Source organism: Thunnus albacares, chromosome 4 (assembly GCF_914725855.1).
Source record: "Thunnus albacares chromosome 4, fThuAlb1.1, whole genome shotgun sequence".
NCBI lineage: Eukaryota > Metazoa > Chordata > Actinopteri > Scombriformes > Scombridae > Thunnus > Thunnus albacares.
In genome coordinates, this window is record NC_058109.1 from 31,727,192 (window position 1) to 31,753,533 (window position 26,342).

General features: G+C 40.9%; 1 protein-coding gene across 4 annotated transcripts in view; it reads left to right on the forward strand.

Annotated features, from left to right (window-relative positions):
• phactr3b (phosphatase and actin regulator 3b) overlaps positions 1–26,342 on the forward strand; it is a 59,530-nt gene that overhangs the window by 1,336 nt on the left and 31,852 nt on the right. Inside the window, exons 1-7 of one of the 4 annotated variants that reach the window (XM_044348931.1) lie at positions 19,442–19,769; positions 22,875–22,942; positions 23,233–23,391; positions 23,542–23,616; positions 23,747–23,887; positions 25,182–25,412; positions 25,492–25,699. In XM_044348931.1, the coding sequence (XP_044204866.1) occupies positions 23,238–23,391; positions 23,542–23,616; positions 23,747–23,887; positions 25,182–25,412; positions 25,492–25,699 (809 nt within the window). In that variant the 5' untranslated portion in view covers positions 19,442–19,769; positions 22,875–22,942; positions 23,233–23,237. Of the gene's footprint in view, positions 1–19,441; positions 19,770–22,874; positions 22,943–23,232; positions 23,392–23,541; positions 23,617–23,746; positions 23,888–25,181; positions 25,413–25,491; positions 25,700–26,342 lie in introns of those variants that run through there. The other 3 variants (XM_044348930.1, XM_044348932.1, XM_044348929.1) reach the window with 3 other exon arrangements.

Sequence of the window (26,342 nt, forward strand, 5' to 3'; positions counted from 1 at the left end):
CCAAAACAAAACTGTTATCAATTACTTGCAGATGATGCAATCAGTGCAAAGAAAATCACCACACCAAAACTGCAAGTCCTCTTTGTATTTTTTACGATCCAATCTTTGTATGTATGAGTTGAGTTTTTTGCAGCATGGGAAGATGGAGTGTAAAACTTGCCATCACACATGGACTGCAGTATGTTGAGCTGAAGCTGATGAGAGTGCTGGTTGTGTATTTGGCTGTTTCCATGGTGATCCAAATGGCAGAAGGCAGCACTTGGCTCTCCAACTGTGAGCCGACATGGTGTTTGTCTGCTCCACTAACTGGTCGTGTTTTTTGTGTGCATGTGTGTGTGTGTGTTCAATACACTCGGTGATGTACAGCATTCAAAGTGAAATGCCACTTAAACTGTGAATCGTGTTTATATGTGAGATGGGATTCACATTTCCACCGGACAGGCGTTCACTGTTCAATTGCTCCCAAGCAGCGCTCGTAAAATATACTGCTTTGAAAGGTATTGAACGGTGGATCGATATGAAAACATGATAAATCACTCATTTTGACTTGCGGGCCCTTGACGTAACTGTCTGCCAGCCATCATCACCCACGCACTGTAGGTTCAACTGGTTTCACAACAGAGTGGCAGCAGAAAAAGTGATGAGTTGAACAGAGAAGGTGATACTGTAGAACTGTTGGGGCTCAGTTACTGAAACATAGTCTGATGTGTGTGGGGGTTACATTACAATATATGAGACAGTATTCCTCTTCATATTAAAGCACATGTGCTGTACTACACTTTCATTTTCTCTTGTGTGTGATGTTACAGTCTGTTTGAACATCAGGCCGTTTCACAGGGACATCTATCTTTAGATATAAGGGCCACAGTAATACTGCGGAGAGGATCTTCAAGTTCTCTTGCCAACGGCGGATATTGTTGTATCTATGCCCTCAGTTTCGCATCCAGTACTTGTCACGTTGTCATGGTTGTTATGGTTACATAACAGCGTTGGTGTGTGTGTAACTCTTGAGACAGCACAGGCTGGATTGCCCTGTGATATACCATTCATTACCATCTTAAATGAAACGTCAAATTCACCCAGATCCCCCTAGAGCGGCATAGCAGACTTCATCCGGAGCTGACATTTCCTGTGCAGCGTCAGGCAGGCAGGGCTTGGGCAATGCAGCAGTGAAAACCTGCCTGTCCTCCCTCACCCCTCCACCCCTCCACCCCCTCTGCTCAGTGCTAACCCTTTCGTAGCCCTGGCACCCCTACTGCGGCTTTGATGCTGCCACTTGAAGAACCATCTCCATTAAAGGGGAGAAAAGGGGGGGGGGGGGGGTGACGGATCTCTGATGGTGGCATTATCATGGCACCCAGCTGGGCAATGTCAAAGTGAATCAGCTATACAATAGACTGGACTTCGTATACAAATGACTTCTTTTTCCGTTGTGATGCTTTAATGATGAAGTAGGAAAAAATGAAGTAATTCTGGGTACAACCAAAACAGAAGAATCACTTTGTGCTGAGAGTGAGTGTTCACTTAATGCTTTCAAATCAGATTCTCATGCTGCTCATTTTGATGCCATATAAAGCACACAGAGCACTGAGGACATGAATTCATGTTTCGCAGAACTCACCACCTGAGTGCCTGGTTGATAATACTGTGCTCTGCCACCTAATATATAGAGACAGCAGACTGAGCACAAAACACTGTGCTATGGATAAGACTTATATCAGATTCTTTCATTTGGAGCCAGTCATAAGCAGCCGCTTTGCTCAGCATATACAGGTTACATCATTAGCTCGGCTGGAGATGATGCAGAAGAATAAGCGCAGCCAAAACATTGTAGCCCAAAGGTGGAACTCGTGCTGCATTTAAATTTTGGCATATGCAGTAGCCAGCAAACGGGATATTCATTACTTTCATCAGGAGAAAGACGGCACGGGGGCAATGTGACACTTATCGGCCCTGCACACAGAACTTGAAGAAAGAAAGAAAGAAAGAAAGAAAGAAAGAATGACTCCAATTTTTCCAACATTCACAGTCTGCTGGCAGTGAAGACAAGTGTGATTTTGAAAAACGCACCACAAAATGGGTGTATCCATATTAGTTTGTGCACATAGTGCCCAGTTGTTTCATCACGCAATAACTATATGATAATTATACAATATTTAACCATTTAATGGGTTTGGCTTTCAGGTCACTCACAGCTATAATCTACTGTACATCTAATATTTAATATGTCATTTTCAGCAAAGTATAATCTTGGATAAATTAACTTAAAGTAGCACTAATCAATGTTTTTATATTAACAATTGAAAAATGACTATGTGTAATGTGAAAGGGCTGGATTGGTTAGCGAAGAACCAAGAATTTTCACAAAAACTCTGTAGTTCCCCTCAGCTCTATGGAGCATTTTAGCATCATTCAGCTCATTGTTTTGGTTTTTTTACGGCCTGCAGCGTTACTGTTTTAATTCACTGTTCTCTTCAGTGCTGTTTCCAACCACAGCGAGTAGCCGCAACAAACAGCAAACGGACAAAGTTAGTGACTAGCTAGTGACATATATTTTTCTCAGGAGTTGTTGGAGACCAAAATAGGGCTAAAAGGAGAGAGAACGTTGGAATACAATTTGCTGGGTAAACAGAAACTTGAAGTGAATGCTAATGTTGGTTTATGTTACAGCTTGTTGCATTTCCCTTAAGTGGCCGTCAATTAATGCAGGTAAAGGATAATATCAGTTTATTACAACAGGTTGTGATAAGATTGTACTCACCAAGCTAATTGCTAACGGAATGTGGTGACATAGCTAAAAAGAAGTTGAACAGGCGAAGATTTGCATTAAGACAATCTGACAGGTTGTAAACAAAGCCCCATGTTAGATGAACTTATTTGGAAGACAAAGTGAACGGTAAAACTCACTTTCGGTTTCATGTCCAAATAAAGTGGTTAAGATAAACTTGCTAACCTGTTGGCTTGTTTACAGCCGGTATAATCGTCTGACTGTTCGTGTTTTTTGCCCCCGTCAGACTTAGTTGCAGTGATGTCACCATGTTCCAGATCTCAGCAATTAACCAGGTGAATACCAAAGTCTCAACAACAGAAATGATGGTCAAAACAAAACAAAACAAAAAAAACCCAGCGTGAAATATTCAACATGAATAGCACACAAAATGGTTTTGTTTCTTAATTAGCATATTTATCAAATGTACTTTAGCAACAAGAAAGACTCTACAGTAAAGTTGTGAGGCTGACTGACATCCTGATGATGTTGGAGTGCTTCAGTTCAGGCTAAAGTTTGAACACCGCATCAAACTGCGGGTATCTTTTTTGATCTACATATATAGAAATGATTGAGGTGCACTGTCAGTCCCTAGTGTTGCCTCTAGCCTGCAGGAGTCTCTTCTCTTGCTACTCTCATCTCCATTTTTGAGCTGGTGCTGTTGTACTAATCTGACATGCTGCTCAAACATCAAAGGCTTTCTCCCTGGACTCCTCTGCCATCCTCCAACCGCTCCCACCCCCCGCCATCCCCGCCCCACCCGCACCTCTCAGCTACTGATAGGCCTCGGTTTAGTCCTCACATTCGGTCAGAGGAGGTGGAGGGGGCCTGATGAAGAGATTAGGATTCCTTTCATTTGAATCAGAGTTCCCCATGTTTTATTTATCAGAAAGCTTATACATTCAGCAGATTGAATAGAGAGAATGGCAAACCTGGCACCTGGCAGCTCACTCCTACATACATGTTCAGCTCAGCATCGCAGACATGAGTCATTTCACAGCAACTGCAGTTTTAGATGGGATGGGATGAAAGGTGTTCATAGCTGGTAATAGAAAAGCAATAAAGCAACGTCACTTCTATTGTACACAGTTGTCTCTATGGAAATGTCAGCTGTAAAGCATTTGGCTATGTGCCATGTCACAAAGTTTTGTCTCCATAGACTTGGAGCTCACTAAAGATGTATTCTAGTGTCTAATTTTTGTCACTAATACACAAATTTCGCACCCTCACAATGTCTGTTAAAGCACCATGACAGCATTGGCAAGGCTCAGGGTCTTGACATTTTAACCTGGGACATCACCAAAGTACAGATAAGAGCCCATCTGCAGACCTCTATTTTTATGTTTAATTTAACTGAAGAAGGGTTACAGTTTTGAAACTAACAAGACTAAGGCTGTTTTCTCATATGAACTATGCACAATGTCCAGAGAATCAGGTTTGGACATTGTCCGGAGTTGCCCTTCCACACATGTAGCACAGACTGTCCGTGTAAGATGTGCTCTGACCTACTGGAAATACTCTGTTTGGTTTAGCCGAGGGGCGGCACCTGAGTAGAGTGAGCAGGAGGCAGGACATGATGCAAAAAAGTACACTGCGGAAATCACAGTGTTTTGTTTACAGCAAAGATGGTGGACGAGGCTGCTGACTCATCTGTAGTGCTGACTGTTTTTGCGTTGATATTAATACTACATGTATTTGGACATATACAGGCAAGCTCTTTATATTCTTCTGGTTTCGCACCAGTCACATGATAGAAACGCCATCAACACGCCTAGTCGCACGCTGTGAATTCCCCAGACAATGACCTGCTCCATTCACACATGGGCTCAATTGGACATTACACAGACTTTGTACAAGGGAGTTGACAGGGTAAAGTCTGTTTAATGTCTGGTCCAACTAATTCGGACATTTGCATTCTCACATACAGCTCTTCCAGGTAATGTCTAGATAAGTTCAGGGTTGCAGTGCATGTATGAAAGGGACTTAAGGGTCTAGGCTACAGCCTTGCTAACAGCCTTGCTAACAGCCTTGTGAAGCTGTTCTTTGGGACAGTGGTGCTTTGAGCTAAATGCTAATTTTATCATGCTAACATGCTCACAATGACAATGATAACAATGTTAACCATCTTAGTTTAATGTGTTAGCGTGCTAATATTTGCTAATTAGCACAAAACACAGTTGGGTCTCATGGGACTGTCATTAGTTTTTCAGGTATTTGGTCATAAATGATGAATGAAATTTTCACTTGATGGTGGCGCTGGACAAAAAGTCAAGAGAGCACTAGAATTGTTATAATTCATCCTGAGGTTTACATGGCAATGGAAATGCATCTAATACGTGTAAGGTTTTTCAGTCTGGACCAAAGTAGTGGACTGATGGACAGACTGACATTGCAATCCATAAAGCCACACCATTAGCATGACTAAAAATATACTCTAAGTGAACCAACCTGTAAGAAAGCCATAACGAAAGCTGAATGTTCAGTATCACTGGTAAAACATAACTTTATCGTCAGTGTTTTATGAAGTTGTATCTAACATTATCATTTAAACATTAGCGAGGTGTGAAAAGAACAGAGTAGAATCCAACTTAATGCTAACATTTGACGAAAGTTAGCTAATGTGCTGTTAGAGATTAGCTTGTTGTATACGATGATATTGTGTTTGTCTACAAGTATTGGTATAATAAACTTCTTATCCTGAGTGGGAAGTTAGAAATTACTGGAAAATATGTTTTTTAATTTTTGTATTTTATGTACTGTATAAATATTTGAAGGCAGTGAGTTTAGGGACATATGATTCAATTGACGTTTGATGTGGTTATATAATAGGACTAACACAAATATTAGCTTCTCCAAAAAGCTAACATCTAAACATAACCTATGTAATTTAGCATCTGGTTTCCTCAACACCTAACACACTACAAGAACTTATATTTAGCTAGTTTTTTACTTGACAAACTGCATTATGTTAACACAACTTAAAATCCCAAGTGGAGAAACTCTGTAAACTGCTTATGAAAGTGACAGACTTCATGCTTGGGGACCCCTACTCTCTGCCCGTTGGCATGCAGACCTGGGGTCCCAAAATGTCAGGTTTGCAGTTAGACCAAACAGAGATGAGACTGGAGAATACCAAGAATACCAAGCAGAGATGAGACTGGAGAATTGTTAAAAGGCATCTTAAACACCTGAGTCTCTCTCTCTCACACGCACGCGCACACACACACACACACACACACACGCACATACAGCAGCAGAGATCCAAAATGCTGCTAAGTGGGGTTAAGAGCAGTTTAAAGGTGATACAGTTGGTGAAACTGCCACCAGAGGGCTCGACATGGCAGATGCCAAGATGTTGCATAAATGAGCAGTCACTGTCAGGAGAGTCCAGTACTGCAGTCACCTGACCTCTCACAAAGAATAGAGACAAATGGTTTGTCCAAGGTCATGCCGCATATAAAGTGGGAATGGACAGACACCCAGGATTACTCAGCACTACACTATACTGCAAGGTTTAAGATGAATTGGAATTAGACTTGAGTGAGACAAGGATGAACACTGTGCAAGCAGCATTAGAATAAGCTTTGAAATCATTTGAAATTCAATCAAGACTAGGTTAAAACAAAACACTTACATAGAAAACCAAAACATAAACATAAAAACCGAAATATTTTTAGAGCTGATGCAACTCCTTAGATTTTTTTGGGATCTCATGTCTATTTCAAAAGTGGAACATTTGAAAGCAGTAATGAAGGATTAAGCATGGACAGCATGGTAGTGATTAATGTGGAGCATTGCAGAAGTGATGTGACTCTAATCTAAGGCTATAAATGAAAATGTGACTTTGCTGAGACAGTAATAGGTTGTTCCATCAGTGAGTTTTACCCTTGAGTCTTTGGTGCAGCATTGATTCTTTTTTATTAGCTGGCCAAGACTCAGTGGTACGGTGGCTAATTCAGAAGCACCTCATTTTTTTTGTGCCAACTCATCTCTCATGGCATTATGCACTATACAGAGATGTCCCCAGGCCCCACTGACTTCAGGGTCCCCTGAGAGCTGCGCAGCAGGCAGCACAAAACATGACGTCACTGTCCTCCAATGTATTGAAAGGACACAAACACCACTATGTAGGACACTTTCATACTGTAGATACGTACATGGTCGTAGCAAGGATTCAGAAATACTGAGGAGTTCAAATTCTACCAGCAGAAATCCATTGACCAAAAATGTTTAACCACTCCCAACCAAACCAAAAATTTTGAGTACTTTTAAAAAATCACAAAATTCTGTTTTATTTATTAATGTAACTGTTTAATTATATTTTCTAGCCTTCTCTACACTACCATGTATGTAATCCTGGTGCAGAATACTAAACTTTTATTTTAATTTATTTAATTTTGTGCCTAAAAACAATAATGGTTTATGAGTTGATTTATAGTTTATGTCGTTGTTGTTATATTTCAGTCTGGACTAAAGTGGAGAACCAACCGACATTGCCATCCATAGAGCCACAACGATAGCACAGCTAAAAATATCAGAAGTTGCCCTAAAAAATGTAATAAAACAATATTAATTGTTATTATATGTAATTGCAGCCCTGTGTATAAACTAGGCTGTTTTGATTATGAGCAGCAAGAAGAAGGGCTGTGGACTATTGCTTAGTTGCTTATGTATGTATCCAACAGATAAGGAGCAACATTAGCATTCATTTGGAGTCATGTTTTTGGCTACCTGACAAATGTAAGTCCGATATTCACGCTCCTTTTAGCTCTGTTTTTGGTCTCCACCACCTTCCTGAGGGCAACATCTGGCTCTGCATAGTACTTTGCTATGTTCATCAGCTAGTTGTCTGTGTGCTGTTTGGTGCGGTATAGGTAGTGTACTGTGGGTTTTTGGAGCTTTTTCACTAAAAATAACTGCCTTCTGCAGTGGGTTGGTCATAGCAGTGAGAGGGAGCCAAAAAGGTAAACTTGTGAGCCATAAAAACCAAAACAACAAGCTGAAAGATGCTAACGCCTGGAACACACTGGATGCGTGAGCAGCGCATGTGCATTGCGGAACCTCTTGCTTTTCATTTCGGTGCCCATGTTAACAGATTAGAACAGCGTCTCACGCGCATCTAGAGATTCGAGGTCTCGCCTATTTTCTCCGTGTGACACACGCGGTTCTCAGCAGAAATAGACAGGGAACACGATGGAAAGATAGGGCTGCCAGTGGCAGAAGCGCCGCTGCAAACACGCTTCCTGTGTGGACGCTACAAGCGTGTGAGATGCAGCAGTTAAGCGACGCACACGCACTGCTGAGATTCACACATCCAGTGTGTCCCAGGCGTAAGATGCCCCGGAGAATTAAGGCAGTGTTCAAACCAACATTAGCTTTGCATGGAAAAAACAGCCCTCTCAGTCATTTGAATAGGGGACATTGTAAATCCAGTTGAACAGGGCCCAACTTTTGCTGCAACGCAATGTACGTCTTCCAGAAAAGCGCTGCATTGGCACATCCCAAACATGCAAGCACACATTCCTGCTGGATTACTTTGTAATGAGAACAGAATATTTGACTGTTAATGTCATGATCGTAGCGACGAAAGATAAAACATTTGCCACCGTGATAACTTTCCAGAGTTGTAAAATTCTGTTTGTGAGTATTGCAAACAGTTGTGTTTGTGTTGTGGTCAGTGTTTTGGCGTCCATGCTCAAGCCGCTAGCCTGCTATTAACTGTAGGTTCAGTGGGTGTCTTGTGGTGACTGATGGTAGGCTAAACGTTATTTCTGAAGGACTATGAGTAAACAGTTTGAGTCAAGCATAGAGGCTATATTATGTGTAGCTTGGAAATAGTGATATGGGGCACTGACTTTGATGAATTTACTCTTTAGACCACAAATGAGACAAGAATTAGCACAACACACCAACACACTCGCTCTCTTCTCTACCATCTCCCCCGCTGGGGATAAATTAACAGAAACCAGCTTTAGGTTGTTTTAGAGGAGAGGTGGCTGTCTGGGAGCTCAGGGATCCTGTTTTGCCCTTTTCTGTCTTCCTTGTCAAATCTCTTTTCCCGGCATTACTGCTGCCGCTGCACCAAGGAGCCACACTGCCACACGCTGGCCACAGTGCACCGCAGGACAGACAGACTTGTTGCTGAGGTCTGCTGTTTGAAACGCAGTTTCAGGATGTTTTAAAGGATTGCACCATCCACCAGCACCAGCCGCTCTCCCCTCAGCTCCCAGCACTGATTCTTTTTTATTTTTGGACAGTGCAAACCTCCAAAACGTCCTGAAACTGCATTTCAAATGGCGGACCTCGGCAACATGTCTATCCGTTCTGTGGTGCACTTTGGCCAGCGTGCGACGGTGCAGCTCCTCAGTGCAGCCGTTCTAACAAGGAAGAAATAAAAATTCAGTGCCACATATCACTATTTTCCAAGCTACACAAAATACAGCTCCTGTGCTTGACTCAAACTGTTAACTCATAGTCCTTCAGAATTAACGTTTCCCATTACTCAACACCAGACACCCACTGAACATACAGTTAATAGCAGGCTAGTGGCGTGAGCATGGACACTTGGCCAATCCTAGCACTTCAAAAGCAGTGAGATCCATAATAACACTTCATTGTCTCACCGGTACCTTAAACAACACGCCCCCACTAACACTTCCCCTCGCATTGTTCTAATGCAGGTCTGATTTTGAGCTGAACACAGCCTAAGAGGAACTGCAGAGTTGGGTGATAATTGTCACTATGAGCAACTCCTTTCACATTCCACACAGCCATGTGATCCATTTTTAAGATGTCATACATTTTTTTAAGCTTGAAGTGACTTGGCCATCTGCATGAATCAGGAGTGACTTGTCTTATATCATGGGATGTAATTAACATCAGGGGAATAACGTAATAATGTGCTAATTCTGTTTCAAGGCGGGTTTTCCCTTTCAGAGAACAAGATGAATATAGATAGATACTCTTTAGCTACCTTCACACTGCAAGCCTTGGTGCTCGATTCGGATTTATTTCTCAAATCCGATTTCTGAAATGTGGCCAATATCAGATTCCAGTGTGAACTGGTCACGGACCTGAACTGACCCGCATCCACAACAGAGCAATAACAAAGACGTCACATGCAGCACACTGTCATACAGAAGTAAACATGGAGGCCACACAAGTCAGAGTTTACGGTTTCATTTATAAGTCGATGTGCGGTGGAAACCAGCGAATTCATGAGCAGATGATTAAGATGACAAGGAGGATGAAGCTTTTTGTGGAGCGACGGCTGCTACTTTTGTACGGAGGTGTGTGTGGATGCGGAGTCAGTGCCAGTAGAGGTGGGATCACGACATGAATGGCTTCACAGATATAGATTTCATTGAAAAATTTCAGGATGTCAAGGGCTACTTTCCACTACATCTGTCAGCACCTCTCCACAAGACTCTCGTGGCAAGACACTCAGTTCAGGCGAGTGATGTAAAAGTCGTATGAATTCCGATATTCCGACTGTTCAGACTGAGGTTGCATTGCAAAAAATCCCACCTGTATCTGATTCAGGACCACATCTGAAAGTGGCACAAATCAGAATTGAAAAGATCAGATTCCATGTAATTTGTGCCGTTCCCACGGTTATGAAAAAATCAGATCTAAGTACATATGAGCAAAAAAAAAAATCAGATTTGGACCATTTGACTGCAGTCTGAACGGCAGGCAAAAGTGCAGTCTGAACATAGCCATTGTCTCCATGTACAGACTCGATTGAACAGTAGCACAAACAGGAATGGTGAAACTGTGCTACCCCCTCCCCCACCACACACACAAACACACACACACACACCGTCTCCCCTCCCCCCAACAACTAAACAACAAGGATGTCACACATACAGAAGGACTTAAAAAATACTGCTCTGGTGTGTTCAAGTTCAGTACAGGCAAAATTAAAAACAGAGTGGTGGTGAAGCCGTGCCCAATGAGATGAATGGCTTGTGGCTTGTGTGTACAGCTCTGCATGCTATCCACAACCAACTTACTGTTTTCATTCCCAACAGAGCTTTTATGCTCCATTGTGCTTTCTATGCCCATGATTTGTACTATAGCAATACTGCCTGTGTGCATTTAAATGGATGTTGTTGTGCATGTTTACCTCTTTGTTTTGTACCCTTGTTGGATTTAATATGGTGGAATTGCAGTCACATGTTTGTAGTAACAGTGCCTGCTCCTGAGGGTGGATGTGCACATGCCATAATATGCTTTATTTTAAGAAGGAAAAACTGTTAACTATGCGTGTCGAGACAGGAAGCAGAGGCTGAGATCTACCCAGCGACTGGGCTAGGCATGTTGGGGGAAGCTACTTGACTTAAGCTGTCAGCCATTTACACATAATGTATCTTTTATGAATGTTTCATGTGCTGACCTAATTCCTTTCAGAGCCGAGTAAAAGCAATATGTTGCACATGAGAACACACCAGTGCATCCAGCTGATCCATCAGACATCCTCATCCCACAACAAGGGGATAGGAAGGGCCGGACAAATGGAAACAGAGCTGTGATATGATCACTTGGACGCCCTGGGAAGGCAAGAACAGAGGCTCTATAGACCACCCCGGTAGAGTTATTTTGAGTCATTTGTTTTTTACAAAATCTACACCGCATCCCACAGAGATGGGGAATAGAAAAGGCCCAGCGAGGGCTTTATCACAAAAAGAGATACTTTCCTCTCTGTGGCAGATGTAATTAAAGCAAATGCTTAAGCCCAGAGCATTTGACAGACTTGAATCTCTCAGCAGTGTAAAAAGAAGGAGGCGGAGGAGGAGAATGGGTGGGGGCAGCAGCTGCAAAAATTAGTCTGCTGAAACTGGGTGCTGGATTTGAACATGTGTATCTCCCTTCAGAATTAAGACTTAAAAAATAAAAACAAAAGCTACTAATCAGCACCAAACTGCTGTCCTGATATGACTCATGCCTACAACAAGAAAAACACGCAATTGCAAAAATCATCTAAAATCATGCCTGCTCAAAAAGAACAATAAACCCCCCACACACACGCACTGTGTATAGACTGGCAGTGAAACAAACATGTGCCATTTATCTGTTACAAATAATGGCTGTAAATAGACAATTTTTGGCTGGACCACAACGGCAGAGCCAGCCCAACACACGGGAATGTCTGTCCGTCGCTGACTGACTCACAGTGTGATGACCGTTGGATGGCCGGCTAAGTGTTGGGGTTTTCCCATTGGCAATTGCTTTTTCAAAATAAATTGACGTGAACAGTTTTCTGTTACGTCCTAAGGGGGTGTTTACAGCGGTTCCACTGACTGCAGCTCATTCCAAATTTATCGCACTCAAAGAGCGTCCTGCAGCTCAGCCAGCAGATGCCCCACCTCAATCTGCACCTGGACTCCCACGCCATGATTGCAAGACTCTCGGAGGAGCATGCGGAGGTGGAGCGGCTGACCCGGCGCATGAGGTCTGCGGCCTCGGTGCTGGCAGGGAGCGTCATGTCGCTCCTCAGGATAAAGTCAGCTTCAGCTTCGAGCTGAGGTAGTTACTGCTTGGGTTGGACGGGTGGATCAACAAAACATGTGACTTTGACATGGGAAACATCGGTTTCTTTTAACCATGACTGCAGTATTGCAGTCTTTCCCTATCCTTAACTAAGTAGTTCTTATTTTAACTACAACCAGGATTGTTTGCTAATTGTAACTTTTGTTTTTTAACCTAAGCCACAGTCTTTTCCTAAACTTAAAGGAATAGTTCAAAATATGGGGGAATACACTTATTCACTTTCTTGCTGAGAGCTGATGAATAGATCAATACCACTCTCAGGTTGGTACACTAGTAATTTTATGGGGGTTTATATGTTTTACTATCTCCTGGTTGGGCTCCGTTAGCTCACCAGACAACCTAAGCTAAGCTAAAAGTCTAAAAAGTTTAGTGTACCAGTGCAGGAGTTATATCAATCTTTTCATCTAATGGCAGGAAAGTGAAAGTATATTTCCTCATGTTACCAAGTAGTTTTTATTCCTACACCTAAAAAAAACCTTGACAATAGCAGTGGCAGATTAAGAAAAATGCTGATAGTAATTATTTTTGTAAAACCTGGGGTGTGCTTGATATGAAGTAGTCCACTTTGGAGGGGAAAAGTGTTCCAAATGGCAATTGTGGAAGACAGGGTGAAAAGCCAGCTGTAATAGAAAAGGAAGAGACATGATAATTGTTGAAATGGGGATAAAAGTGTATACTTTTGGACAGTCCTTGAATGCAATTATGGTGTTGCATTGGTTTGTGTGGAGAATGAAAAAAAGAGAGCGTGAAAGAGAAATCACACCTCCTTTCTCACCTCAGGACACCTGGCCAGTCACTGTTTGAAGTGGTGTTCTTGTTGAATTGTCAGTTACAAATTAAGTTACAAAAACTGTTGAACACAGCCTGCTTCAATTCCAACGTTGTAAAGCTGTAGAGGTAGAGGGTTTCCAATTCTGTTTGACAATCCAACAAGCACTTTAATGGTTATATGTAATAGGTTTTAAGGCAATGAAAAAGGATACATTTTGTTGTGTAGTTTGGAGGACTCATTGTAAAAGGGATCAGGTTGGTCACCAACAATTTTGATTATCTATGAATTGTTAAAGTCTTTTGTTAGGCAAAAATGCCAAACATTTGCCTGTTCCGGCTACTCAGGTGTGAAATTGCTGCTTGTATCTGTTTTATAAGGTTTAAATTGAATGTCTTTGGGTTTAAATTGCGATTGCCATTTCACTATTCACTACACCTTTTATAGATTAAAGAAGAAAACAATAAGTCAAAAAAAAAAAAAAAATCTGCAGATACTGAAGCTAATTGATCATTTCAGCCCTGAAACAAATCCTTTTTGCTAAGCTCAGTCAGCACCAAGGCCGACCTGAGAAACCTGGCCTCCTCCCAACCTTGAAACATCCCCTTCAGTGGAATCCCAGAGACTATTTAGTTTGCAGCTCACACACTCCACGCAGTCAAGGCTGTGTCTTCCCCACTGCTACAGTCTTCTATCTGTCACTGTGACACCGCATTGGCTCGTAGACTGCGCAGGCTGTAGCTGTACCTGATGAATGATTCAGCAGATTTAAAGGGGAGCAGTACTGGAGTTGAGCAGCAGCAAGGTTTTATGAACGTAAAATTAATGTTTTATATTTTGAAGTGTCGGCATTGGCACATTGAAAGCCTGTTTAGGTGATAAATGTCAGACAAGCATTTTATGGAAACAGTCAGTCTCCCACTTGCTGTCTGTGTAGTGGCTCTGAGTCTGACTTGACATCCTGGGCAATAGTCTGTGGATCGAAGCTTTAATGTTCATTTGAATGTAACCCACAGGGCTGCACATATTAAAATATGATGACAGCTTGATTTCAACTAATATCTACATGACTGTTGTGCATTTTTATTATACAACACAACAGACATTCAACCTATCCATCCATACGTGATGATTTTACATTTGCTGTGTCATGACATTATACCAACATGGAAAACTGAAACCACAGGCAGTAAAGCTAAAAGGATCACAACATGATTATGTCAGCAATGGACAAACATTTTATTTTATTTCTTATTTTATTTAACCAGGAATCTCATTGTCTCCACTAGCCAGGAGTCTCATTGAGATTAAAATTCTCTTTTACAAGAGCGTCCTGGCAAAGACAAGCAGCAGCATAATTAACAGGGTTGCAGACATAAAAAAACATAACAATTTATGATGAAAATGAAGAATAAATTACAGAATCATAAAAAAATACTCATCAGCATTCGTTGCAAGTCATCAACCTCAGGGATCAAACGGGGGCAATATGAGTCAGTCAAAACATCTGCAGCCAGATGTGCGTGGCTTCAAGTCATTTAGAATTACCAGTGAAACCAGCTCCTGAAGATTCGGGTAATTTTGCAATTGATTCCAAGCAGAGGAAGCAGTATACTTAAACATGCAGGTATGACACGCAAGTAAATGAATTCAGAACTGAACAAACAATTAAATAACTTGATGAATCAGAGGATATTTCTTACGAACAGGCGGAACTTTATACAACAACAATCAGTGTGTCCTAATCTTCAAATGTTACTTTAAGCTTCTGTGGTATTTTTCAAAAGGATATGTGGTCACTAAACACAGACATTATACAATGTGTGTGCCAGATGATATTTTGAAATTTAGATGCTCAGTGTCTAGTGAACTACAATTACAAGGAACGTTTTCTTTGGTTCTTGGTGGATGTTACATCAGCTGTATGAACGTTTCAAGTATCTCATCTTTCTTATATTTAATGCATGGTACTGAAATTTAAACCATCACTACAGAACTACCAGTTGTAATCATTGACTGTATATAAATATGGACGACGTGTCTCCACTTCCTACCGCTATGCAAAAGTGAAGCCAAAATACATCCTTTCCGGGAGCAGCCATCTTGCTTGTGTGACGTCATTTGGGGCCAGAGTCTGTGCAGTGGAGTCAAGCGGCCCCCTCAGCTGTCCCGCCGCCTGACGGAGGTTTGAGAGTGGCTGTCATAGCTGTCAATCATAACATCACGCCCCCTTAATATATTGTCAAATAACTAATTAAAAACTTATCAGAAAAATGAGCGCTTGAACAAACATCAACGTGATAAGAACTAACAAAAATGACAGAAACCATCTTTGGGAAAAATGTATATACTTTGATTTTTTAGTTTGGCTCATGTCCTATCCGCTAACATGGAGGGGGCGGGACTTATGACCTATACTGATGTCAGCCACCAGGGGGCGATCGAGATGTTTTGGCTTCACTTATGGGGAGCTGTCACATAGTCCATCTTTATATACAGTAAATGGTTTAATGGTTTAAGGAATTGCGGACTAATATCTCAGATCATTAATATTGTTTTACTGTCAGGCTTTCAATAACTGTCCTCTGATTCAGTTACACAGAAGCTCTTCCATCACTGAGAATGTGACCACTTTGCAGTTGAGGGTTGCAATTAATTGTAAAGTGCTTTACTGCAAATTGTTCCACAAATGGACACTCCATAACTGCAGGTTTGAACTGCTATTCTGCTGATGTAGAGCATGTTTCTCCATTTTCTATCATCTCCCCTGTGACTACACAACACTTATATCCCCCCTTTCCCTCCCCCACAAACACATGCGCACACACATGCAAAAAGCCATACACTCACATGCTGTCACTATCCATCAGTTACAGTATATCACCAGTGAAGGTGTAAAATATGACCTCATATTAAACAGATTTTATAGATTTTTGTAAAGGTTTCCCATTGACTTCATTTGAAGCCCACTCCGGTGCAATTCCCTTGTCAGCTCAGCCAATAGAAACACTGATGCAGTGTTTGGAGATGGGGAATTCATTATTCTTGTTTCATTGCTCTCATACACTTTTATAGTTTGTGACTTCTCTGCGCAATATTTATGTATTACCAACATCTGAACTGTGACATCACATCTTTTTTTTAGAACTGAGTTTGGTTCAGTTTTGTTGAACAGAAGGCAATATGAATATAGTTTTAGAGCTCAACTGACACAGCCAAAGAACACAGTTTTTATTGCTAAGTGACTGAGGCCCAGTAAAGAGTTACTTTACTTTACAGTAACACTCTCATTGCAAAAGCATGATTTATTCAGATGATGTTATCTGAATTAGCTAGTTAGCCCTCATGAATTTCCAGTTTCAAACTATTTGTACAAGACTACAGTTAGCAATGAATGACAGGAAAACAAAATCATGCCACTTCTCTCACAGTTGACTCTGAGTTGCCACACACAGGTGCAATTAAAAACATGAATAGACACTTTTCACGACACACATTTTTGAAAGCAGGAAAAGCACAGGTGAAATTAGTAACATTAACGATGGCAGCGTTTCATTTAGGTGAGTCAGTTCCAGCGCTCTGGTATTGTGCACACTCACTCACTGACATGGCTTACTGGGGCAGTTAATGGAATGGAGTCCTTGTTAATGTTATTATTTACACCTGTGCTTTTCCTGCTTTGATAAGTCAAAATGTCTGCTGTAAAAAAGGGTCTATTATGGCTGCATTTCATTTAGGTGTGTTCAGGTGCAGACACTTTAACTTGTCATGTATCCTGTCATGTACTTGTCATGCATTCAGGCAATGTTGGCAGAATGAGAAGAACAGGAAAGCCTCCCGTTATTCCGACTTGGGAGCATTAACACATTATTCCAAGATGTTTATACCCACTGCGCTGCTTGCCTTTTAGTCACACCATTGAAATTGCTTAGGCTTCTGTTGTGTTATTTAGTTTTTAGCAGTTCTTTAACAAGTGAAACTTGTTATTACAGCTAGGAGGCTGGTGTGAACAGTTTTTCCCAATTGGCTGCACGCAATCAGAGTCTTAACGATGTGACACGAACATGTGTACATGTGTATATGTACAGGTGTAACTAATAACAATGACAAAACGCATAAAACCAGGCTCAGGAACTCACACACCATAGTGGGAGGCAGCCACCATTAGCATTATTAATTACACCTGTGTTTTTCCTGCTATGACAAGAAATGTTTGCTAATAAAATGGTCTATTTAGTTAATGCAAAAAAACTGTCTCTTTGGCTCCACTCATTGAAGCCTTTGATGAATATTTCCGCTCTGTTTATATTATATGAAAACTGCATCACTGCACTCGCTCCAGATTCCTTCATCTTCCACTTGGCAAGCCTGAGGTCATTTGTCAGTTTTTTTTTTATGAACTGATTATAATTTGTGTGCACTACCTTTTGGCACGCCTTCCGTCCTCGACCATATTAAATGAAATCTTGTAAATATTGAATGAGATTCATGTTCACTGAGCATCCTACATCTTTGTTTATATTGTTTGCTTACTGCTTGGGTGTCCCAGAGGAGAAATCCAGCCATTGACTTTTATCATCTCTGATGCAGCTCAGCCCTTCCTACTGTTAATGTTCAAGTGGTCCTCTAGAAAATCGATCTGTAACCGCAAATGCTTTGTTTACACACAAGTGATGTCTGAATAATTAATAATTAGTTTCCCGTGTGGATGGAGTGTATGCAAATAGAGGAAAAATATATTTAATTTTTTTGTTTTTGCTGCTGGAAAAACCAACAATATTGTATGTAATAAAAACTGAAATCCTATTCCTGTATTATTGCAAGGGGATTATGTGCCTGCATTATTAAATAGGGAGTTTGCAATTACCTGAGTGTATAAGTGTATTTCTTCTTCTATCACTTGTGATATTTTCAGTGGTATAATTTTCTGACCCAAAGTAGCTGCCTGATTTGTTCCTGTTATTTTTTTTAGCCATGTTAGCAGCATGGCTTTATGGATGGCAATGATGTGAAACTTGTCTGATACTTTGATTATGTCAAAATAAGCTAAAATGCTATGCTGTCCTATTTTTATTTAGTTTTTTTCCTACGCATCTGATATTATTTATTATTTAGTACCCAGTAGACTGCCCCACGCATAAAATAATACATTCACATACAGTAGACTAAAGGATACAGAGATATGCTTTGAAGTTGGCTTTAAAATAACAAATATGTAGTTTTAAGATAACTTTCATCCATATTAAAAGACTTGAAAACAAGCTTCTTGTCTACATTAAAGTCCTGCATTCAACATCCTACTTAAATAAAAGTACTGTTAGCAAAGTTTTATCAGCAAAATTACTGATAAGTGTAAGTGTCAAAAGTAAAAGTACTGTAATGTTGGTGCTAGTTTGTTTGATAGTTTAATCCAGTGGTTCTCAACCTAGGGGACCCTCCAGTTGGCCAGTTGGATCGAGTGATGATTAATGTGAGAAGAATGAAGAGAACACAAAGTTCTGCTACATAAATATGAATTCATTTTTTGGACTTCTTTATAAACTTTGTTTTTTTTGTGAAACGCTGGATGAATTGACCACAAACAGTTGTTTAAATGAAACCATGTGAGAAGTTTAGAGGGGAAATGGCTGACAACTCTGACAACATCTGAAATGTGACAAGAAGCCAACCAGACACAGATTTTTTGGGTTGGGAACCGCTGGTTTAAACTTTAACAATGTATTGTATTTTATAAGCTTATCATATGTTTTTTATGTAAAATCTTGATCTGAAAAGTAAGTAGAACTGCCAGATACATGCAGTGGAGTAGAAAGTACATTATTTCCATCTGAAATGTAGTGGAGTGGATATAAAGTAACATGAAAGGGAAATGAAACTCAAAATTGTACTTGAGTAAATGTACTGAGTTACTTTCTACCACTGGTATATTCAGCTGTCTACCAAAACTAAAACTAAAACTAAAGCTAAAGCTAAAACTAAAACTAAAGCTAAAGCTAAAACTAAAACTAAAACTAAACTAAAGCAGTCTAATACAACATGCTACCAGTACTGGAGGTGTTGATTCAACTTTATGTTCACTACCACGCACCATTAAATTCTACTGTGTTAACCTACTTGAGGTGTTTCTCATATTTTGTCCACCAGTGTGGGTAGACTCAATACTGGAAACACCTTTCAGTATTCAGGTGAACTTAATAAACTGACAACTCTTTACATATATACAAAAACATTACAGCGATAACTTGCATTGCAGAAGATATTTTAGCTGTCCTCTGTGTGTATGCACTGGACCAGCTGTTAACCCGTGTGTGTGTGTGTGTGTGTGTGTGTAACATTGTATCCCACAGTAGTAGAGGATGAGTGAGTGTGTGCCAGTTTAGTTGCCCTCCTCCTCCCGTCCAGAGGGGCGGGGTCCACATGGTAGCAGCTGCAGATGTAACCCGGTCGCTCATACTTTGTTTGTGCTGACTTCAACCCCTCCGGTCGCCGGAAAAACTAGCTTTTTACACCGTTTGAAACCAGGTATTGTAACACAGAGCACATTCAGTCGTCCGTTTATTTCTTAAAGTACATCACGGCTAGGAAACCATCAGTCTTCGGTCAGTGTGAGCCCGCCGGCTCTTACTATGATGTGAACAGCGAGTGTGGGAGAAGGACGGACAGTTGTGTATCCTGTAATATGTAAGTGTCATAATTTGCTTTACGCTCAATATTACACTGACTTATGGGCAAACTTATGGGAAACATCCCATGTATGTACTCCAAAAATAATATTCGTGTAATCTACGTGTATGGACTTGTAGTTATGGCAGTCAGTGGCGCTATTCCACCTATGATATGACTATAATATTATTATGATATTCCCATAGTGAGTGTACTTCATTTATCTTAAAAGTGTGATATCACTGTGATAAAGCTATAATATTCCTTTATGAGACTTTTAATAAATCATAGTTGTTATATAATGTGCTTAAAACATGAAGAGTTATTATAGTTCTTCTTCATTTTAGTATCTGGTTTGTATTTCACTCTAAAAACACTCAGGAGCACTAAACTCATGACAGTAGGTTATGTGAGTGATGAGGATGTTGTGACACTTCCAGCAGGTGCTCTGTGTTTAGCATCTTCAGCAGGCTCATTATCTGCAGTAGCAAACATTTACTTCAGGCTAATGCAAGCTTTAAAGTATCATTATTTATGACAATTTTATTTATGCGGCACAAAAGGACAAAAAATTTTTTTTCTTTTCCTGCATTTGCAGAAAGACGTGTTATTTTTCACCACCTACTTTATAACCACTTATATGAATATTTCAACATAACTTGCAAATTAAAAATACAGAGGCTGCCTGACTTACATTATGCATCATTACACGCTGGGCCGCGATTGGCTGCAGCTCTCCGTCTTTCTGTGTGGCAACAGCCTTCCCATCCACCCAGCAACTCCCTATTCCTCATGCCGTGGTGATTCTCTGCCTCCGAGGGCCTTTTCTGCAGCATCCAGCGTGGTAACCATGGCAACGGCAGCCTGACCCTGGGTGTGCTGCGACAGTTACTACACGCTTGACCTGAATTCTTCGCCACATCCCAGTCGGGCAGACATGACTTGGGCCGCTGACCTGCTTCTCATTGTCAGCGGTCAAGCAGTTGTGGGTGTCAGTGAGAGCCGAGGCGCCAAATACGCCGCTTGTTCATGGATCAATAAACTCTGTTGTGATTGGCCTTGTCTTGGTAGCGGAGTCTGTATGTTTGTAATGTTATCTCTTGTGCAGCAGTCACAGGTCCGTGGTGGGTGAAAATAATCTGAAGCATCTGTAGGCAGATGAAACAGCTGGAACAGAGTTTCTAGCTTGCATAACTCTGTGAACAGCCTGTGTGAACATTTTGATGTCGAGCAGTTGCTGACATGATGATGGCTTGTATCTGTGCTGGAAATCTGTGTAAATATAGCACCCAATTGAAAGTTTAGATGACATCCCTTGCTGCTAGCTGCATCATTTTGTCGGTTTTTCTGACATCAGTTGGATTTTGACCTTATTTTAATGTCACATTGTGAACATGTTGCACTTTTTCTTGGGTTTCTGTTAAAGTTGGCGGCACCATCGCATCACTGCCAGGCTTATGGTCTGCACCTGTGGAATATTTCCATATAAATCACAATACATTTCATTTTGTCATGTTATGTAACTGGTACTAGTGAGGAAGTGTATGTAATTCATTTCTTAAGGGATAAATGAACAGATGTTGTGGATTTAGACGCCACTGACAGAAAATGAAAGCGTTCATGGAGCGATCCCTGCACAGCCCATGGCTCAGCTGTAGGCTCCCTGAGGTGTCAGCTTGTTGTCGGAGCCAGACTGTGTTGGAGTGCCTATTTCTGTCCTTTCTCCAAGGAACTCTCTCTCTCTCTCTCTCTCTCTCTCTCTCTCTCTTTCTTTCTTTCTCAGTCAGCTCAGTCAGCCTCTGTGGTTTTCTGCCTATCTGTCCGTCACTGTGATCGCTTCTCTACAGCTTCGCCTGCAGACTTAACAGTGCTTCAAGAAGTCAGAGTGACAGCTAAGAGGGATAGCCATTGATTAACAGTCTTTGTCTATGGAGAGGAATCACAGCTTCTGCTCACAGTTGGTTGATTCATCAAGTAGTCGATCAATAAAAAAATGTATCGCAACTACAATTGATTAATCGCTCAAGTCATTTTTAGAGCAAACATTGAAAACAATTTCTAGTGCCAGCACCTGAAATGTGAAGAATTTTAGAATTTATTTGTCCTGTATGTTAGTAAACTGACTATCTTTGTGTTTTAGACTGTTGGTCGGACAAAACAAGTCATGTCAAGATGTCGCATTTGGCTCTGGGCATTTGTCACTATTCTGTGACATTTTATTGACAAAACAGTTTAAGATAATCCACAGATGAATCTCTAATGAAAATAATGGCTAACACTTACTGTAATTCATAGTTGAAGGTACATAAAGGGCTGTAACTAATGATTATCTTTATCATTGATTAATCTGTTGCATGTCCTTCGGATTAATCAATCGATTGTTTGGTCTACAAAATAATGAAAAGAGTTGTAGGTTATATCATCCAATTGCTTGTTGGTCTGACCAACAATCTAAAACCCAAAGCATATTCAATTTACTCTGTCAGGAAAGAGAAAAAAAGAGAACACCAAGTGGTGGAACCAAAGAATGTTTGACATGTACCCTTGCCTTTATAAAGGACTTTATTGCTTAATTGGTTAATTTTTCAAGAAAAAATGTCAGAAAATGAATTAGTTAAAGTCTACAATCTAAAATGTGACTGTTAGTTGGACATAAGAAGCAATTTAGGTATGCCAGCTTGGGCTCTGGGAAGATTAATTGATAAATTGAGAAAATCATCTGGATAAATACTGAAAAACAAAAGTTAGTTGCAGCCCCAAATGAATGGACTTATTGTTTCAGCACTACAACAACACACACAGAACATAGAGTCTTATACTAAGGAGTGATTAGATTACTATAATAGGTATTATGTGTGTGTGTTAATGATTCAAAACACATTTTAAACATATATTATTATATTACAGCAGGGTGTTCAGAAGCAGCACGTAAGATTTGAACAATTCTGTCACTACTGTATGATGTCAAATTGTGCAGCAGATTCCTGTGTACCTCGACAAGATGTGCACAGCCGAAAATAGTGTAAAATCAGCAGGGATTGCAGGCTGCAGATGTCTGCATTGACCTTACAACAGGCAGTTGTACTGACGCTGATTTTATTTATCCTCTGTGTGTCTTTCAAGATGTCTTTTAAAAGCCTTTCATTGTCTGCATGTTTGGGGCCAGGAAGGTCTGGCTGCCCTGGAACCATGTGAGTCACAAACAAACAAAGCAATTCTCTGTCTTCTCCCCACCGCTCGCTTCTTCTCAGAAATTAGACTGGAATCAATACAGCATTTACAGCCAGTGACCCACATTCACTGCTCTCACATGACGGGGTGTCAGTAGTATTCAGCCAATTGTGTTAGAAGTGATTTTAAGAAATTCCCTCAGTCCTCAGCATGCTGGAGCACTGATTGATGTCACTAATGCCTGTGTTCAGGATGGATTTTGTTGTCTGCGGCCTATTTTAAAGCAGCTCTGTCTGTGTTTGTGTTACAGATGTGATGGACCAGCAGAGGACGCTGCATTCGGGTTGCGTGGTCTCAGGGGTCCGTACGCCTCCCGTCAGACGCAACAGCAAGCTGGCCAGCCTGGGACGCATCTTCAAGCCCTGGAAATGGAGGAAAAAGAAAAACGAGAAGCTGAAGCCCTCGGCAAGTGAGTGTGACGTAGAGACTCGTGCTTCCATCAATTCATGAGCGGTGTGGGAGTCTCTCAGGGAACAGAAAATAGACCTATGCTGTTACACATATTTTCATTTTCCATGTTATCACTGGACCTTTTTCCATAAATGTTTGTGTTGTTTAGCGGTGGAGAAGAAGGCAGCTGTACGACAGAAGAGAGATGACCTCGTCAGGAGGAGCCCTGGGGAAACGGAAACAGGTGCAAAATGAGAGATGAAAACACACACACACACGACTCCAGGCTGATTACAGTTCACTTGTTTAGCCACATGATGCCCAAATGCTATGGTGACTCATTCCTGTCCTCTTCCACTGTGCACTGTATGCAGAGTCAGATCTTGCTTGTGGGGGTAACAGTGAAGATCCAGACACCCCGACACACTCAGACGGTGAGGACAGAGATGAGGAGCCCATGGCACCTCTGGCCAGCACCACTGAAGACCTGGGCAGTGATTTAGAAGCCTCGACAGGTAGAATACAGCACTGTGGCTTGCTAGAAAATGTAGGAGTACACAAAACATGTTAGATTTAAGGGTTAAAGCTGCAATATGCAATAACATATTTTAACTGTAGAAAAAGGTAACTGGGTAAACTTAAAGCCGCACTTATCAATATTTTATATATAAACAATAGGTCAAATGACCATGTGTAATGTGAAAGGGGTCACTCATTGTGACCCACAGAGAATCATGACTAAACTCTGTAGCTCCCCTCAGCTCTGCAGGGCATTTTAGCAACTTTTAGCTCATTGCTTTAGTTTTACAGCCAGCAACTTAACAGCTTTGGTTCAGTCTCATCAACCTCATTTCCAGCCATAAAAGGCAGCAGTTTTTAATGAAAAACCTCTAAAAACCCACTGTACACTACCTGCCCATCACCAATGGCAGACAGACAAAGTTAGCAACTAGCTGGCGAACATAGTGGAGCATTTAGCAGCTGACACGACTCCAAATGAATGCTGATGTTGCTCCATGTCTGCTGGATGTGTAAATAGGCTAGCATGTTAGCCATCTTAACTTTATTTGGAGACAATATTTCAATGTTGTATTTACAGCTCGTTGCGCTGCCCCAAAATGACCAAAAAAAATCAATGAATGCAGATTTAACTACCTGAAAGTAATTCAGACTGTGTTCAAAATCATTCACTATGCACTTTAAAGTGTTTGCCATTTTGTAGTGTTGTCCAAACATTCATCCATCTATTATCTATAACCCCTTATCCTGTTCAGTTTCATGATGGCTGGTCTTATCCTACCAACCTACCATTAACACATTCACACCTAAACTACATGTCTTTGGACTGTGAGAGGAAACCCAAGCAGACATGTGGAGAACATGCAAACTCTGCACAGAAATAGCTGATAGATTCAATACAACAGTGCTCACAACTGCACCACTGTGCAGCTAAACGTCTTGTAAGAATTAGTGCAGTGAAAAGTGAATGAAAAAAATCATTTTGGACACAACCTTGTCAGGAAACTGGAAACTTATTTTTTTTCTCTGGTGGTGGCAGAGTAAATGAAGAAGTGTTAGGTTCAGTTTTTACTTTTTTTTAATCAAATTTAGACTGATCAAATGATTGATTTTAAATAATAAAATGGGTGATAAATGGCTGAACTTCTACATGAAAATCTTTCCTGGTGCAGTTTTATTGGCATCAGCTGCAGTTTGTAACAACATGTCTCTGATAGTCCACCAGGTGGAGACAGAGACCTCAGAAACAAACCGAACCTTTGCATTACCATTGCTGTTGCTGCATTTCAGCACAAGATGTGACTGAAGATTCAAAGGCAGCGGGAGATCCCAATCAGAGTGAAGATGGAGAAGACGACCACACCTCACTGAGCGACCCCAGTGACGAGCAGTCGATGGGGAAGGTGGAGGCCGTTGAAGGGAAACAGGAAGTGGCAGTGGTCCAGCCTCAGAGACGGGCTAGCACCCCCCCTCCACCCAACCTGCCTGTCAAACTGCTCACCAGACTGGGCAGCCTTGAAGGTGAGTTTAGCAGGATAAAAGTGATGGTGAGCCTCACTGGTTTGTAGAAGTGTTTCACTTTCATAATTTCCCTTCCCAGGTGCTCCTCCAGTGCCAGTGAAAAAGTCCCCAGCCACCTTACCCAGGAACTTCACACTTCCCAAAGACCCTCATGGCTCTCTGTTGAGAGGCAGGATCTCCACACCTACTGGGTCCCCCCACCTTGGGGCACTACACCCTCAGCTGCCCCCTAGCTGCATCATTGAGGAACTGCACCGCGCCCTGGCCACCAAACACAGACAGGACAGGTCAGACTTGAAATGTTTAGTAATAATGAGTTATTACATTTGCAGGAGATTTTTTTTTACAAACTGGAAAAAAAATAGCACTTCCTTTAATAAATGATTTGGTTTTATCCCTGTTAGACTATTTCCTGTTTGCAGAATATAATCATCAATTCCCAAGAGCTACAAGTGTGCATATTACACACTAAATATGGACAATATGGACCATAAACAGCATATACCCTTCAAACAGCAGCACACACCCAAAATAACACTGCTGACTAGGGCTGCAAATAACATTTTTTTTCATTATCCATTAATCTGTTGATTATTTTTTGGATGAATTATTTTATAAAATATATCTAAATTGTTTTTCTATCAATTGACAAATGAAGAGTTGTTTCAGCTCTACTGCTGACATTTTCTACCTTGTCAGTTAATGTTTTTGTTGTCCAAGACACTGTATAATATTTTCTTAGTCTGTGAATATTCTGAATATACAAGTTTGACAGATCTATTAGAATACATGTAATTTACATTTGTTCAACCCCATCTGTAATTTGCATCTGTATACTAAAATCAATGTAATTACTGTATGTGCCAGAGAACACCTGACATACTAATGATATTTTAGCCATTTTGTCACCATTGTAATCCTACAGATTGT